General features: G+C 45.2%; 1 protein-coding gene across 1 annotated transcript in view; it reads right to left on the reverse strand.

Annotated features, from left to right (window-relative positions):
- Positions 1-11,149, reverse strand: part of NIPAL2 (NIPA like domain containing 2) — a 49,684-nt gene extending 38,535 nt beyond the window's left edge. The window contains exon 1 of the mRNA XM_009978031.2: positions 11,045-11,149. Within this exon, the coding sequence (XP_009976333.2) occupies positions 11,045-11,149 (105 nt within the window). The remainder of the gene's footprint in view (positions 1-11,044) is intronic.
- Positions 11,150-17,049: the final 5,900 nt, after the last annotated feature.

Raw genomic sequence — 17,049 nt, forward strand, 5'->3', positions numbered from 1 at the left:
TTTTTGAAGAGTTACAAACAAATCTCCCAATTCCTAAATTTCAATTGCTTATTCTCAGGAAACAACTCTCCAAATTAGAAGTAAATGGGACAATGGGGAAAGGGCAGAATGAGTTTTTACACTGTTCCTCAGGTGAATAGCCTGGGATACTTTGACGCATAATCAAAGACCATTTCGTATTTTTAATATTGCCTGTTAGATTGCAAATAAAAACCTCTCTGATGACTGTATAACAGAGGCTCTAAAAATTTCAATCATAGCTGATAACACTTTAATAGAAACATTTTCTCAAGGATCATCACATAACATCTCTATGGCAACTATAGAAATGACATACCCTAGAAAAGTAAGAATGAGATTATAAATTTTTGCCAGTTTCCAGGTCCCTCAGGAAGCAAGCCAGCATTGCCTGACCAGCTTCTCCCACAAAACAGTCGGTTGGCTCAGGAATACAGTTCTACTGCTGCCCAGGAGTGGGCTTTCTGTATATTCCTGTTTGAACCTGTCTAATTCCTGGTGCACAAGGTAAGGTTCAAGCCAGACCACTCAAAGCCTAGGTATATTAATTCCCAGAAGCTACAGCCTGGCTCACATTGAGAGGTTGTGCTGCTCCTCTCCCTGCTTCAAGTGGCTCCCTGGACACCTAAATCGAGAGCCGAGGAGGGGACTCCAGGCTCATGGGGAGCCAGAGTGTACCAGTTCATGCCCTATGAGACGGAGCTACCTCTGCCTGTGCTCAGAAAGACAGGCAAGCTCAGAAGGGAGGTGTCTGAACAACTGGGTAAATAGTGCTGTTACGTGTTAGATTAGGTTGCGGGACAAGGCACAGGGAGTACTGTTGGAGAGGTGGCTCGCTCTGCGTGTACACGCAGACGTGCATCCAAACAAAGCATAGCTAGCTCATTCTCTGTTATTGTAGTACAAGTCTTGCTGGAGTCCAAATGACGTTTTTCTAATTCCACTTAAATCAGATACACAAAACCCTGACAGCAATGTAGCCAGCTTAATACATTATTTACTAAATCTGAAAAAGAACTTTTATATATAAAAATCTCCCTTCACTAACTGAGAGGAGCTCATGAGAGGAATTACATGGCTCTTCCAGCATGCACCTCTCCAGCATCACTTTCCAACAAAGGCAGGCTTATCTCCCATCCTGTCTCAGTTAATCCTCTGTTAGCTATAACTAATCCTTCCTTTGATGTGCACACGAAATGCTTCTCCACATCACAACCTGAGTGAACGTGCTTAGTTTTTGAACCCTGGCATCACACGTGCAAGCCAGGAGTAAATGTAGGCTGGAAATGAGGCCACTTCCAAGCCAGTGGCATTTCAGAACAGCTTCTAACAGCAGTAACAAGGTGGGGGGGGGGAGATCTGACTGTATTTAGAATGAAGTTTGATCCATCTGTTAAAAGAATTACTTGATTTTATGGTAGGGGAATGGGCAGCCCAAAGGCCCTTCCAGTCTGCTGTTCCTGCAGAGGAGGGGGTGCTGTACATTAGCTCCTTGCTTTCCTTCCTGCACCTCACGCACTTGGCTCTCCTCATTTCATTTCCACAGAGAGTGTTAATCATTTACAGATAGTTCCTAATGCAAGAAAAATGACTGGATTCCAGAAGACAGATCCTTCTTGTTAGCAACATTATTCATTTAAATATAAACAACTGCTAGATTATCAGTGATGACTTAAAAACAGGAGGTCTTGCACTCTCAGAAATATTCACATGTATTTATATGGGTACATATACACACACAAACACACAACTGGATGTGTTTAATTTGCAAATGCTTCTGGTCAAAACTTAAGATGCAAATCTGGGGATAAAAAATAAACTCTTTAAAGAAATTCTCTCATATGCACGTTTTTTGCTGAGGCCTGAGGTACAGGCAATGGGCTCATGTTTTCCCAGCTGTCTCCCTGTGACATGTTGCAGTTGTACATTTTGATCTTTTACTATAAATCTGGTTTGAAGTACTGGTTACCACATTCTAGTTCAATAATGGGTGTTGACATAAGGAGTAGGAGTCTATTTCACAAGAATCCAAAACGTCTACATAGTTGCCTTCTGTTGCAGAAAACAGAAATGAGTTTAGCTGGATGATCCCTCCCAGGTACCTTCATCACCTTTTTATCTTCTTTGTTGCACTTAAAAAGATGACAAAGTGGCGGGTCTTCTTCCCCAGTTTTGAGTATTACCAATCTTTCAGCAACTGTACCTTATGTGAATTCTCACAGATAGAACTTGGTGTCTTTTTTTCCAGTATTTTAGCATTAGTACAGGATATAATAGTTAGAAAGTTTCTTCTTGATAGGGATTATTATAGAGACGGGGGCATGAAGCTAAATTCTGTCTACTTTGTTTCAAGAATTAAAAAAGTGAAGGAGAGCTCAGCACTTTTTACTTGAGTCAGATGCTATCATCTCTATGCTTTTGTAAACCACTCATTGCTTTTTAGTTTGTCCTAGTAGCCTCTGGTCTGTAGTCATTGTGGTTTAACTCCAGCCAGCAGCTCGGCCCCACACAGCCACTTGCTTGCACCCCTCCAGCGGAGTGGGGGAGAGATTCAGAAGAGTAAAAGCGTGAAAACTTGTGAGTTGAGATAAAGACAGTTTAATAGGTAAAGCAAAAGCTGCATGCACAAGCAGAGTAAAATGAGGAATTCATTCACTACCTCCCATGGGCAGGCAGGTGTTCATGTTCAGACATTACCGAGAAAGCAGGGCTCCATCAGACATAATGGTTACTTGGGAAGACAAATGCCATAACTCTGAATGTCCTCCCCCTTCCTCCTTCTTCCCCCAGCTTTTAGTGCTGAGCACAATGCCATATGGTATGGAATATCTCTTTGGTCAGTTGGGGTCAGCTGTCCTAGCTGTGTCCCCTCTCAACTTCTTGAGCACCTCCAGCCTGCTCGCTGGCAGGGCAGCAAGAGAAACAAGAAGTGCCTCAATGTTGTGCAAGCACTGTTCAGAAATAACTAAAACATCCCCATGTCATCAACACTGTTTTCATCACAAATCCAGAACACAGCACCATACAAGCCACTATGAAGAAAATTAATGAAGAAAATTAACTCCAGTCAAAACCAGTGCAATAGTCAAGAGATGGAGCTAGAGTCTTGATCAGATGAAAGGCGCTATTGTTTGACTGAAGCTTCTGCAAACGTGACAAGCTTTGCTCTCTGTCATCTTGACATGATGACGGGGTCATTGCTGCATGGTAACGCAGACACTGAATTATAATGTTTGTGGTGCTTTAGTCACTGCAGGGAGCAAAAGATTGTCACTGAAAGAAAGAGAAACAAAGCAAAGAGATTAAAGTCATTTGAAGTCGATAAATACAAGAACCTTGTGACAATTCCAAAGTAGAAAAACAAACAAACAAACAAACAACAAACAAACCGAAAACCTCCACAAAACTGGAAGCAAAACATTAAGAAATAGTAGGCTAGAGCCATAAAACAAGTAAATGAGCTCACAATCCATTTACTCCCAAACTGGAGCCCCCAAAAATTCAAGTAGGTTTTAATTGGGAGTTAACTATCTGGGTGCAAGTCTGTTAGGTACGCAAATCCCTTATTTGGTTGTTTTTCACAGGAACCTCTGAGATATCCTTGACTGTTGAAAAAGACTTCAAGTGCTATCCACATCAGCTGGCAAAATGACTTTGTTTTGAGCAGGATGACAGTTAAGTCAATGAACATGTTAGCTAAGACTCTGATGGAGACTTTAGATCCCACGAAGCTGATTTGGTTCTAGAGGATTAAATGTCAGCAAGAACTAGGCCTGTTCACAAGAGGAGATGTGCTTCTATGTGACTACTTCACCTCAGCCAACATGAAGAAACTGTGCACAAGGAACCAGCATTTGCTTTACTGTGAGTCATTGCTTCCACACCTGGAGGGGTTTCCTCCAGACCTTGCATTCACCATAGACCTCTGCGTCACAGGGTTGTTTCTGCAGAACACAGCAGGATACAAATGGGAATATAGCCAGAGAGTCACTGCGTACGTCATCCAAGAGTTAAACTTCAACGATCCCGTGATTGCTCTCTATCACAGTTTCATAATCTCTCTTCATTTCCCCATTATGGACAAAACAGTTCATATCACCAAACAAGGCCAAAGCTTCTAGCTTAGATGATGTAAATCATCCATGGATATCATGGAGGAGAATGGAGTTATACTGGTATAACCTCAATTTTAAAAGTACACATCTGTTGAGTTTGATATTGACTATTTACTTTTGAGCACACTCTGCAAATATCGCTGCCACATTTCTTAAGATCTCTGCTCCACGCCTGGCGTTGATTCGCACACCAACTGGCTGTCTTTTGAAGCTGCTGGTAGTACGTTTCAAAGTCCAGATTAGTCACAGAATGGAAAGCCTATCTCCTAACTATTCACATTAACGAATGCCATTCTTCTAGGGCAATCAGTGGTGGCATTATAAACATGACCACAACAGTTTATACGTGTCACCAAAACTCCAAATGGAATAATTGCAGCCTCCAGTGACTAGGTTAGCCAAACATCCTCACCTTCCTTATAACTGAAGTGCTCAGTTTGCTTTTTCTTCATCTTTCTAAAGCCTTGGGGTTTGAGTTTGGTCAAATTTCTACTGGAGTCACTTGGATTCATTTGATTCCTTCAACAGGAGTTAATCAGATCCAGCAGACTGTTGAAGACAAGCAAGGATAAGATTCAGACATCTTTATTTTTGATGCTCAAAACAGACTTCAAGAGCATAGGAAAAGATCATGCTTCAGCTTCAAAGAGCAATAAAGTCATCTTTGAGTCACAAAATAATAAGGGACCACAATGTCACAGATGAGATTTTATAAGAGCAACTTGTACTTAAAAAATATATCAGTAAGTATTTTCCTGTTGACTTAGCCAGACTCATCAAGGAGTCAAATAAACACTAGGGCAAATGAAGCAGCAGAAGCACAGATTCAGGATGGGAGCAACATCACCTCTTTGGATGACAGCAATGTCCTAGATCCACACAGCAACCTCATGAAATCTCAGGAGCAGGCAGGTCCGAGCAGCTAGACCTTCACCCCACATCACCTTGCAACTCCCAGGCAAAGCTGTGAGACATCAAAACCAACACAGTAGCCATTGTCAATTTAATTTAAAGACCATTATTTGCAGAGTAGTCTAGAAGTTGGGGACAGGGAGGCCAAAGAGCTAGACACTTCCAAAGCAGGATAGGGATTCAGACTCATCCCATGCCTAGTATTTCCTACTCAGGACTGACTAAGGGAAGAGGAGCACTCACTCTGCTCTCCTGGCTCCAGACTAAATCTGACTCTGCTGCTCTGCATCACTGTGCTGAAAAGCAGTGCCTATGTTTTAAGCCCTATAGTCAGTGGCTCCGCTGGATATCAGAGAGAGTCTGCACTATGCCCCTAAACTTTTTGTAAAATACCGTTTTGAAGAAGCCCAAAGAAAAATTAATTTCTGCACTAGGTAGGATATTTACAACTTGAGATTCACGTTTCCTTGCATTTGTCTTCTGACAAAAGACAAGAATGTAACGTTGTAATGTTCCTTATTGCTCAGAAATTTCCAAATGAACATTCTCAAACTTCTTAAAACAGATCAGCATAATTACAAAGCTCCTGTTTAACTCACTGTCACCTTAATCATTTAAAAAAAAAAAATGCACATGTTCTTTAATGTCCTCAGAAAGACTAAAAACCTCATTTTACCATAGCAGATGCTGGGATAGGAGGCATTGAAAACAGTTTGAGTTTTGGGAATAATAGACCAGTGAGGATCAGGGAATGGGCAATCAGCAGAGCTATAGCTGGTGTTCAGCACGGCCCCAGCCCTGCGAGGGCAATTGTTTCCAACATCCTGGCTGTGATGTTCAGGAGGAGCCACTGAGACTGCTTTGGTCAAAATGAATGGTGGGTTGTCAGCCTAAATAAAAGGGCTTTGCTTACCAGCTTCTGTTGGCTGTCAGGCTAGGAAACACTCATTTGAGCTGCTCTGCCATCAATGCTGAAGAGACGGAAGTGTCCAGAACAGATGGAGGATGAGCTCTTCCATCAATAGCATTTGCGTCGGGTCTGTATGCCCCAACCTCAACACATGGAGCTGAGTTGGTTTGCTGTATCTGCTGCTTAGCATCATGCTGGGCTTTGAGGGGAAACTGCCACAGGCACCTGACTCCTTCCAGCCTTGGCAGGAGACACCCAAGCAGGGTGACAAAGGCCTATCAATAGCACAGCACTAGGAAATTTGGCTGTTCTGGGACCCAGAGTAGTGCCTGGTGGAAACCAGATAAGCAGGACACTCCTCAGGCTGGCTCAGAAAGCTACATGGTACCTCCAGTCTTTGGGCAACTTTCCCACCCAGGGCATCTGTTCCAGACCTGCTGCCCCATTCGCTGCCTTCTCTATATCCAGAGGTATAAACAGCTTCATGGCTTACTCTCACTCTGCTTGCAGTGATCAAAGGAAAAAGCTGCGTTTCCCTAAGGAATTTGAGAGTCATGACGATACAAATATGCTTATGGTACCGTGCAAGGGGACAGGCAAGGGGTAAAGGCTCTTCTTTACTTACATCTCTTATCTTTGAATAATGAATAAGTTCCCATGTAGCAGCTGATCCTTCTTTAATCTGGAGGCTGCAGCTTAGATAAGCTGTGTGCTCATTTCACACCAGACATGTTGCGATCTTTACATCTGCAGGGAAAGTTGATGTTTGGCAAGGCAGAATGGATGTATGAGGTTGTAAAAAAGATGTGGGTGATCCTTTCTAACCAGTGCTCTATTTCACTTTCTCATTTCAGCTTCTCACTCACACTAACGCTAATCAGAGCACAGCCCCCAGCAGATCAGAGCTACAGCTCTGGTAGAGCCTGAAAGCTTGCGTGCAAAGCTGGCCCAGCTGACAGTCCTGCATTTATAATCCAAAGCCACACATTCTTTTCTAGCAGAGCTTAGTTAACCGGGGACTAAGCCATGGAAATGTTGTTGAATTCCCGACAGCAGAACAACAGCAGAAGAGTGTGCATGGATGCTGGCATCAACTGTTTGCAATGCTTCTTTATTATAAGCTTTTACTTTTGGATTCCCCATGACTGATTCAAAAAAGTTATGTTTGAAAGGATGAACAAAGTCCTCTTCCTAACTTTTTATTTGGAAGAGCTGAAAATAACACACATTTCCCACCGAAGGGAACAGCATGCATTTTCTCCCATACACATTCCCCCATAAGATAAAGGAAACTGAAACTGTGTGAACTCTGAAATCTGACAGGTAAAGAACAACACAATGAAATAGAGTCAGTGTTTTGGTATCCTTGTTTGCTTGCAATGCACAGTTTCAGAATAAGGCCCTGGATAGGGAAGAGGAAAAACTTGTCACCATAGTCTTCAAGATGAATACAGCAGCAGAGAGCTGAGTAAGGACATTTTTGTCTCTACTCTCCCCATGCTGGGGGACAGGTTTACTGATTAACCTGACACAGTTAACATCTGCAGTCCATCAGGGATTAGACCACAGCGTGAGGTACCCTACAGAGACTGAGAAAATGGCATTAAAAAAAACTACAAAACACTTGAAGTGTTAAAAAACAAGAGGGTTTGCCTTCACCTTTAATAGTCTGATAGTATCTGGTGGTTGCCTTTTGGAGAGGAATGCTGCCCTGGCTGAAACCCCGCGTTCTGTGGCCATGCTGCCCTTTTGGCTCCCACTCGCACTTCCATGGACACCTGGGCTTGCTCTAGAGCTTTCCCTGATTGAAAACTATGGTTGGAAATTTCATTTTTTAATATGCTTAAAATATCCTGGTGAGTGTTTGTAGGATGTGCCGTGACAACTCTTTTCTCTGGTGGCAGTGCTAGCTGAAGAGGCCCTCTCTGTTTCTTGGATGCCTCATCAGCCAAGGGAAATGGAGAAATAATCTTCTTCTCCATGGTGGCACCTCCCTGCCTTCCTGCACTGGGTCCCTTGCAGCACAGGGGCAGCAGGAGTACCAGCAGAGACTGTGCTGCAACCAGAAGAAACCAGGACCAAACCACGCCCTCACCTTGCTGAGGTTCAATGGCACTAGTCATCAAGTGGCTGTATCGAGCCCTTAGCAAGTTGCAGTGAGTTGAAGCACTGAAGACTTTCTCCTTGAACAGAGTGAGCTAAAAACCTTGTTTGTGGCACTTCCCACGAAATCTAGATTTCAGGTGTATGATAGAAGGCAGTGTAGAAAGACCTCACAACGATGTGTTTAATCCGTGGGATTTTTCATTGCACCTGATAGCAGCCACCACTGCCCACTGATTAGACCTGACAAAGGATCAGGTTTCCTGGCTGCACATACTCACCACCTGCATGTATGGCCTGTGACAGGCTGTGATATATTGTCACGGGACAAGAGGCCGCAGAACCGTCTGAAGGAGCTGTCAACATTTTAAACCTCAAATATAGAGCTGAGATGATTTATTACCACAACCCACGAAATAAAACAATCTCTCGAGGTGAGTGTTTGGGCAGCCAGTAATAACTCCGAGTTTTTAAGAGACAGGCAAAGGAAGAAAAAGAAGCAGAAGTTAAATGAATTTCCATCTCCAGCTCAGCTTCTACACATGAACAACTGCACACAGTGACTACACACAACAGCCTTGTGAACTACCAAGTTCTGGAAGAAGTATTACATCTGAGCTTTCACTGAGTATTGCCACCCAGCTCTTTTCTCCTTCTCTGACACAAAGTCAAACCAAGATCGATACTGTAGATAATAATCTCAACTAATCTTGCAAAATGTTTTTGTCCGCAAACAACAATATTGGAAATAAATAAACAACCCTTGAGAAGTGCTGAGGGAAATAACAAAGGATTAAATTGAAGCAATTACACACACTTTCTATTAAGCAGACCAAATTCACATGTGGTGGCTTCTTACGTTCATTACTCCAGAACAGTCAAAAATACCACAATAATATTAGTTTGTCAGGAGATACTTCAGGTAACTAAGTGAATTTCATAAGATTTTACTGCATCATAAATTACACCCATGTCCCATGATACACAACCCAGGGCTGAGACAGACAAGGCTGTCAGAGCACCGGGTCCTGTGTTGCTGATTTCAGAAGCGCAGTTCCTTAAGCAGCATCAACCATGCTACAGTCGTGATGATGCCAAGGAGAAGTCCTACCTCCACTCTTTTGTTCCCACAACCACTCATTCCCCCAGCTGCCCTCATGCTGATAGCTAGCACCAATAAGCCTGATCAGGGACCTGGCAGGAGAATAACCCCAATTTAAAAAAAAAAACAACAAAGAAATATAATGCCAGCACAAGGAGGCATCATACTACACAGCCACGTGGACACAGGCACTTTAACTTCTAGGGAGCTGTGTGTTTACAGACATCGTTTAAGACTTACTCCAGTGCCATGGGTTTCCCTAATGCATGTGTCAGATCTGCTGGTCTCATGTGAATTTCTCCAATGGCCACGTGACATTGGGCAGCTGTGACTAGCAGCCATGCCAAGCCCCTCATGTTTAGGGGCTCTTGAAAGGGGATCTCACTCTTTCACCCCCTGATGGTTCGTGGGACTGAAAAATGCTCCCCCAAAAGCAATTCACCTCAAGTTCCCTGGGATGTTTCCAGGCAGATGAGAGCTGATGCAGTTATAGTCCCTTGTAGAGGTAGAAAACAAAGACCTCATCTTCCAAACCTAACACAGAGGATGAAATGGCCACAAGAAAAGGAGAATTGAAAGAGCCTCTACATGAAGTCCTGAAACTGGGCTGATGCACTGAATCACAGCCAGGACAGCCCCTTTGCCAGGAATGGTGTGAGGAAAGAGTTTCTGATATTTAAAAACATGTAAAATGTGAAAATGGAGGTGCACAGAAGAATTCAAATCTTGGGAAAATTAAGGTTGTCAGCAACACACAGCCCATAGTTACCCATGACCTGCTCCGAACACTCAACTCTACAAGTAAATGGAAGCACGGAAACCCAGTCTTGCTTGCTGATACCCAAGCAACACTAAAAAATTCCTCAGGTCTTCCCAGAAAACTACCAGGCTTAAAACACAGCAATCTTTGCACAACCACCCAAAGGAGTACAGAAGCAGGGCTGGGATGTTTAGCAAGCAAACCAATAACCTCACCATGACGTGTGGGGTGGATGTCCCCATGACAAGGGAGTTCCCTGTCGCTGCCTTTCTCCGGCAGCTCTGCAAGCCCTCCAAACCCCAGGGCCCTACCTCCCAAACCTACAATAAGCCCTGGTTCCACGCTCTTGCCTCCCATAAGAAACCCCAGCTCTGGTGCTGGGAAGCACTGCCACCAGCCATCAGCCCTGCTGTGCCGGGGACCCAAGCACAGGAATTTGCAGTTTTCTTTCCCTCTGAGAACATGGGCTGAGAAATGCCTCCTGCCATCTGGTTATCCACCCAGTAGCAAATGTAGACTCCAGAGGGGAAAGTTTTTGGGACCTTCCCTGGGTTACGACCTGCTACCAAGCTGCTTGTAGAGAAAGGAGAGCAGTTAGTTGCAAGCCATTTTATGCACAATTTATACCAATACTTTGCATCGTAAAAAAGTGGTTTGCTTCTTACGCACTGGAAAACAAGAATGTCGTCCGATGCCTCCTAGTTTGTGAAGCAAAAAGCAGGGAAAAGGTAAAGGGTTTAATCAACCTCCAATTATTTTTTATTGTTAGCAGATGCTACAACTTGCTGGTTCTCGGGGGCCGCTTCAGTCTCTCTTTTGCAGTTGCCCAAATACATTGTCAGCACTGACAGTGACAGAAACACCGATGACAAAAACCAGTGATGCTCTAGCACAGAACGGCACAACTCTGCCCGGTTCCTGCTCAGAAAGGACTGCTTGGAGGAGGAAACCAGAGCAGCACAGGCTCAACAGCAGAATAAAGAGGAAGCAGGTGTCAGCAGCAAACGGGCGCTGGAAGGGGGAGGTTCAGAGGACAGTGGGGAGAAGCCGAAACCATTAACCTGCTCTCCCTGAGCCCGCTCGTTGCTGGGTCCCCAACACGGCACCGCAGGGTGAGCACTTACCTTGTGTGTGCTGTACCAGGGGCCAGAGAGGGGCCCATTCCCAGCACCCGGCCCTCCAAAGGATACATTCCAGGATCCCCACTCCAAAACAGGGAGGATGCCCATGTCCCTTCCCTCAGGCCCGGGCCACTGGCCATGCCATGCGCTGTCACACCAGTGGGGACGGGTGGCTGTGAGGAGAGGTGAGCGAGACCGGGATGTGGCACTGGCTTCCTGGTGTGGGAAAGGTGCTCGCATGGGTCACCCCACGTGCGGGTGTGTGCCGCCAACGGCTGCGGCTGCTGGTGGGCACCAGGACACCTGCAGCTGAGGAGTACTTGTAGCACAGGAGAGGAAGGGGAGCCTGACAGAAGGTTTTGCTGCTCCTTCCCAGGGCATTCAGGTGCCTTTTTTTTTTTTTTTTTTTTTTTTCTTTCCCTCTGACTTCCCCAACGCCCCACCCTGCTCTGAAAAGGCAGCCTGGGAATTTAACTCCTTCAAATCACTGCCTAAATCTAATGGTCAATTATTAATTCCTTACTGGTAGCTTACAGGTGTTGGGAGTTGTTGTTCCCATAGGCATATAGTCACTTGCATAAATTCTTACTCCTGCCATGTATTCTTCACTTGTAAGTATTTCCTGAATAGTTTCTTTGCAGAGATTTCAGGCAATGGGTTTGTTCCCAGGCTGTGGCTTTATCCATTCGTTCTGTTAGTTTTGATTTAATCATTGAAGCTCTCCTGGGGAAAGCAACAACGAAAAGAACTCCTTAAAAGGGAGAATAGGAGCTGGCAAGGTAGGATCTTGGCAGAATTACACTGGAGACAGAAACAGGCTTCTAGGGAAGCACAGAAAGGAAGAATTAAGCCACTGCATCGTCAGGTTCTGGACAGGATAACTGCCTGTAATCTAGAGAGCTCATACTGTACCTTGGAGGGTATTGGGTTGTTTATCCTGCTGGTCAGCTGGGCTTGAAAATGTCCAAAGTCCTGACAATTACTACAGCAGACAAGGCTCAGCAAGCAGTTATTCTACCAACTGCTACAGTAGAGTTTTCTCCTACTCTTAAAAAGAAGTGAGATTGCTTAGTTCCAGTGGGACTGGTGGTCCTACCATCAGCAAGATGCTTCAGGAGAGAAGAGAACAAGTCAGCATGCAGGAAAGCAGGCTGGTGACTGACCTTCCAGCAGGTGAGGAAATATGATCCCTAATAGAAATGAGCAGCAGCAAAGTTGACTGCAGAGAGAAAAATGAGGATATAGTCCCTCAGTATGATTAACTTGTTTGAAAAATGGAAGGAACATGTAATTACAGGAAAGAAACTGAAGTTAAACTAATAGTCTCTGAAGTTAAATTAATAGTCTTTTACTTGACTACATAAACAATGCCTGCATTAGCCACAGGGATGTTTTTGAATCCAGCTAGAAGGTGATAGAGGAAAGGTAGAAGCGGCAAGGTAGTGCTTCAGTTAGATGATGATGTAATGCCCCAAAATACAAAACCTTGCCTTATAACAAGAAATGTTTTGTTCATATGTGTGGCCTAACCTGAAATACCAGTTTCTGTGACCACAGTTCCAGTGAGTGCTCTGTAAATACTGGAGCTGGCTGCAGCCATGAATACGTAGGTACACTGAAAAAAACCAGCTCCAATATTTCACGGCTATGTAAATTGCTGCAGACTATTTTTACAGCATTGTGTAATTATTCTCTGGAGTCTAAGCTTACATTAAAAAGGAAAAGTTTCTAGGCGATTTGGGTTATGGTTGCGAAAAAAACCTTTTAAAGTGGAACTGGAGTGTAAACTGCCGCAGAGATATTTGCCCCTTCTAGAGAGAGTTGAAACAATAGCTCAGAGGGAAGTGTGAATGGACCCATTCTTCTAACTGGAGCACTAAACTGGAAGTCTGCTGACAATTTAAGTGTCAACATCAGCTACTTCAAGGCGGATCATTTTAGCAGAAACGCCAGGCTAATGTTCTTATTTGTCATCCTCAATTTGCACTTGTTGGATAGCAGATCCTGGGGCGAAGAGGAAAAGCAGCAACTGGTTGTCAAAGGTCGCTGGGCTGAGGAAATCTCTCCCGTTCCTCTGCCTCCTCCACCCAACATCACCTCTGTCTCAGCTCAAAATGGAGACCAAAGAGGTCGATGCTTCTCCTGGCTGGGGAAGTCATCTTTGATAGCCAAAAGCTGCAGCAGTCCCCACCAGCCTGCCAGTGACCTCTGCAATATGGTTCTCTGTTGCCAAAAATGCCCAGGCTGGTAAGAGACTGAAAAGGAGCGTAAGGGGAGTGGGAGGAGAGGAGCTGCCTGAAATATCTCTCGAGGACAGTTCTTGTTGTTTTGCTTCATTCTTGTTGGTTCACTGCCTAAAATACAAATGTGATTGTGGTTTTCTCTTGCATAAGAAAGCTATTGGAACAGGTTTTCTGTAACGTTGTCTACGTGGAGCCCTTGTTGAATTGCTTTAGAAGTTGATCTAGCAGGGACAGATTGCTGTTTCGCATGGGTCCAGACATGCCCACTCTGTCTAAACACACCAGGGGTCCCTGTGGCATCCTTTATTTATTAAAAATTTCTGATTGTCTTGCATGTGTAAGAGCCCAAAGTTATTCGAATAATTTAACCTTTCTTTGCATTCTAAGCCCACCCTATTAAGAAAGTAAACATCATTTTGAAAACTGTTTCTTCTCAGTTGCCACCCTCCATCAGAAAAAAAAGCTCAGTATGGGAAAATGTCCCTGTACTTGTGCATTGCTGGTTTCATGCTGAAAGTGATGCTGAGGTGATGATTAGCATAAAGGTACTAAAGCCCTTGGGACTGACACTTAAAATATTCTGAGGAAATGTTCCATGATCTGGAAGCAGAAGATGGGACCTACAAAATGTTTTGACTGTTTTGGGGGAAGTCTCGCGCTCACTAGCCCTTGTCCTTATGGGTGACTTTAACCTGCCTGATGTCTGTTGGAAGTATAACATGGCAGTCAGGAAACAGTCTAGGCGGTTCCTGCAGAGTGTGGAGGACAACTTCCTCTCACAACTGGTTAGTGAACCAACTAGAGAAGGAACTCCCCTAGACCTGCTGTTTGTGAACAGAGAAGGTCTTGTGGGAGATGTGAAGGTTGGAGGACGCCTGGGGCTTAGTGACCACGAGATAATAGAATTCTCAATTCTAGGGGAAGTTAGGAGAGGGAACACTAAAACGGCCAAGCTGGACTTTGGGCGAGCTGACTTTGGGCTGTTTAGAAGTCTGGTTAACAAAGTCCAATGGGAGACAGCTCTCAAGGGTAAGGGGGCGCAGGAGGGATGGTTACTATTCAAAAAGGAAATTCTGGAGGCACAGGAGCGAGCTGTCCCTGTGTGCCGGAAGTCGAGCCGCCGGGGTAGAAAACCAGTTTGGATAACAAAGGAGATTTGGGAACATCTCAAAAGAAAAAGGGATGTCTACAAGTCTTGGAAGAATGGGCAGGCATCCAGGAATCAATACAGGGAGGAAGTTAGGGCATGTAGGGAGATAATCAGGGAGGCAAAAGCCCAATTGGAACTTAGACTAGCCTGCTCCGTAAGGGACAACAAAAAGTCTTTCTATAAATATATTAATAACAAAAGGAGGGCTAAAGATCACCTCCAGCCCCTACTGGACTCAGGGGGTACGTTAGTCACTAGGGATGAAGACAAGGCTGAGGTCCTTAATGCCTTCTTTGCCTCAGTCTTTAATAATAAGGTCAGCAGTTCCCAGGTGTGCTGGCCTTCGGTGTCTGAGTGCAGGGAGGGAGAGCAGATCGAAGCTCCTGTGATCCAAGAGGAACGGGTCAAGGATCTGCTCCTTCGGCTGGATGCCCACAAGTCTATGGGGCCTGATGGTATCCACCCGAGAGTCCTGAGAGAGCTGGCGGATGTCATTGCCAAACCCCTGTCCATTATCTTTGGGCAGTCTTGGCTCACTGGGGAAGTTCCGCTGGACTGGAGGCTGGCGGATGTTACCCCCATTTACAAAAAAGGGCGGAAGGAGGATCCGGGGAACTACAGGCCTGTCAGTCTGACCTCGGTGACGGGCAAAGTCATGGAACAGGTTATCTTGAGTGCTATTAATGAGCACATACAGGTTAACCGGGTGATCAGGCCCAGTCAACATGGGTTTATGAAAGGCAGGTCTTGCCAATCAAACCTGATCACCTTCTATGACAGGGTGACCCGCCTGGTTGACGAGGGAAGGGCTGTGGATGTAGTTTTCCTGGACCTCAGTAAAGCCTTTGATACAGTTTCTCATAGTGTTCTGGTGGAGAAACTGGTAACTGCTGGCCTGGATAGGCACACCCTCCTTTGGGTTAAAAACTGGCTGGATGGCCGGGCCCAAAGAGTGGTGGTAAATGGGGCTAAATCCGGCTGGAGGCCGGTCACCAGTGGGGTTCCCCAGGGCTCAGTGCTGGGTCCAGTTCTGTTTAACATCTTTATCAATGACCTGGATGAGGGGATTGAATGTACCCTCAGTAAATTTGCGGACGACACCAAGCTGGGAGGCTGTGTCGATCTGCTCGAGGGTAGGGAGGCCCTTCAGAGGGATTTGAACAGACTGGATCGTTGGGCTGAGGCCAATGGCATGAGCTTTAATAAGGCCAAGTGCAGAGTCCTTCACTTGGGGTATAAAAACCCCAAGCATCGCTATAGGCTTGGGGAAGAGTGGCTGGAGAGCTGCCTGGCGGAAAAGGACCTGGGGGTGTTGGTTGACTACCGGCTTGATATGAGCCAGCAGTGTGCCCAGGTGGCCAAAAAGGCCAATGGGATACTGGCATGTATCAAGAATAGTGTGACCAGCAGGAGCAGGGAAGTGATCCTGCCCCTGTACTCGGCACTGGTGAGGCCGCACCTGGAATATTGTGTCCAGTTTTGGGCCCCTCGCTTTAAGAGAGATATTGAGCTCCTGGAGCGAGTCCAAAGAAGGGCGACTAAACTGGTCAAGGGGCTGGAAAATAAAACTTATGAGGAGAGGCTGAGGGCGTTGGGGCTGTTTAGCCTGGAGAAGAGGAGGCTGAGGGGAGACCTGATTACGGCCTATAAATACTTGAGAAAAGATGGTGGGGAGTTAGGGGAAGGGCTCTTTACATTAGTGATGGGAGATAGAACAAGAGGAAATGGGCATAAGCTTAGTCAGGGGAGATTCAGGTTGGATGTTAGGAAGTATTTCTTCTCTGAAAGGGTTGTCAGCCACTGGAATAAGCTGCCCAGGGAAGTGGTTGAGTCCCCATCCCTGGATGTGTTTAAGAATAGGGTGGATGAGCTACTTGAGGATATGGTTTAATGGGGATTAGGGATGGTTGGACTCGATGATCTCTAAGGTCTTTTCCAACCTAGAAATCTATGAATCTATGAATCTATGAATCTATGACTGAGAACATGATTTCCACTTTTCAGTGGCACTCAGCTGTGCTGCGAGCTTCTGACCAAAGTCAAGTTCTGTTTGAGGGTCCTTCAAAGCAGGGGTGTCCTCTGCCAGACGGGCCAGCAGAACAGGGCTGAGCCACTTCAAAACCATGGAAATAGAAGGTGTTTTCAGTGGGCACTATGATACATTAGCAAAACAGCACAGCAGAGATCTAGCACCAGAGTCAGGGTCATGTCACTGGAGATGTGTTCAGAATGCACCATGTATGGTTCTCTGTGTGTGTATTTTTGGTTGTTGTCTTTTTTGTACTGGATGTGGTGGCTGACTCATGTCAGAATCATAACAGGACTGATCCACCTCACCCCCTGCGAGTAGTACCTCACTCCCTCTGAGTAGCACATAGCAGGAGGTAGCACTGGTGAAGATGGAGTAAAAGCTGCTTGAATTGGTTGAATTGCTAGAAAATCTCCAGGATGATTAAACTGAGTCATTCTCAAGATGGCAGTGTTTGACTCCTCGCATTCTGTTGCCAGTCATTTTGGGGTAGAAAAGAAGGAGTTGCACACCTTGGCAAATGATACTCACATTCTCTAGTGGCTCCCATCAAGCTCTTATCAGTTTGGATTACTTCTGAGAACTG

This window comes from Tauraco erythrolophus, chromosome 3, assembly GCF_009769465.1.
Source record: "Tauraco erythrolophus isolate bTauEry1 chromosome 3, bTauEry1.pri, whole genome shotgun sequence".
NCBI lineage: Eukaryota > Metazoa > Chordata > Aves > Musophagiformes > Musophagidae > Tauraco > Tauraco erythrolophus.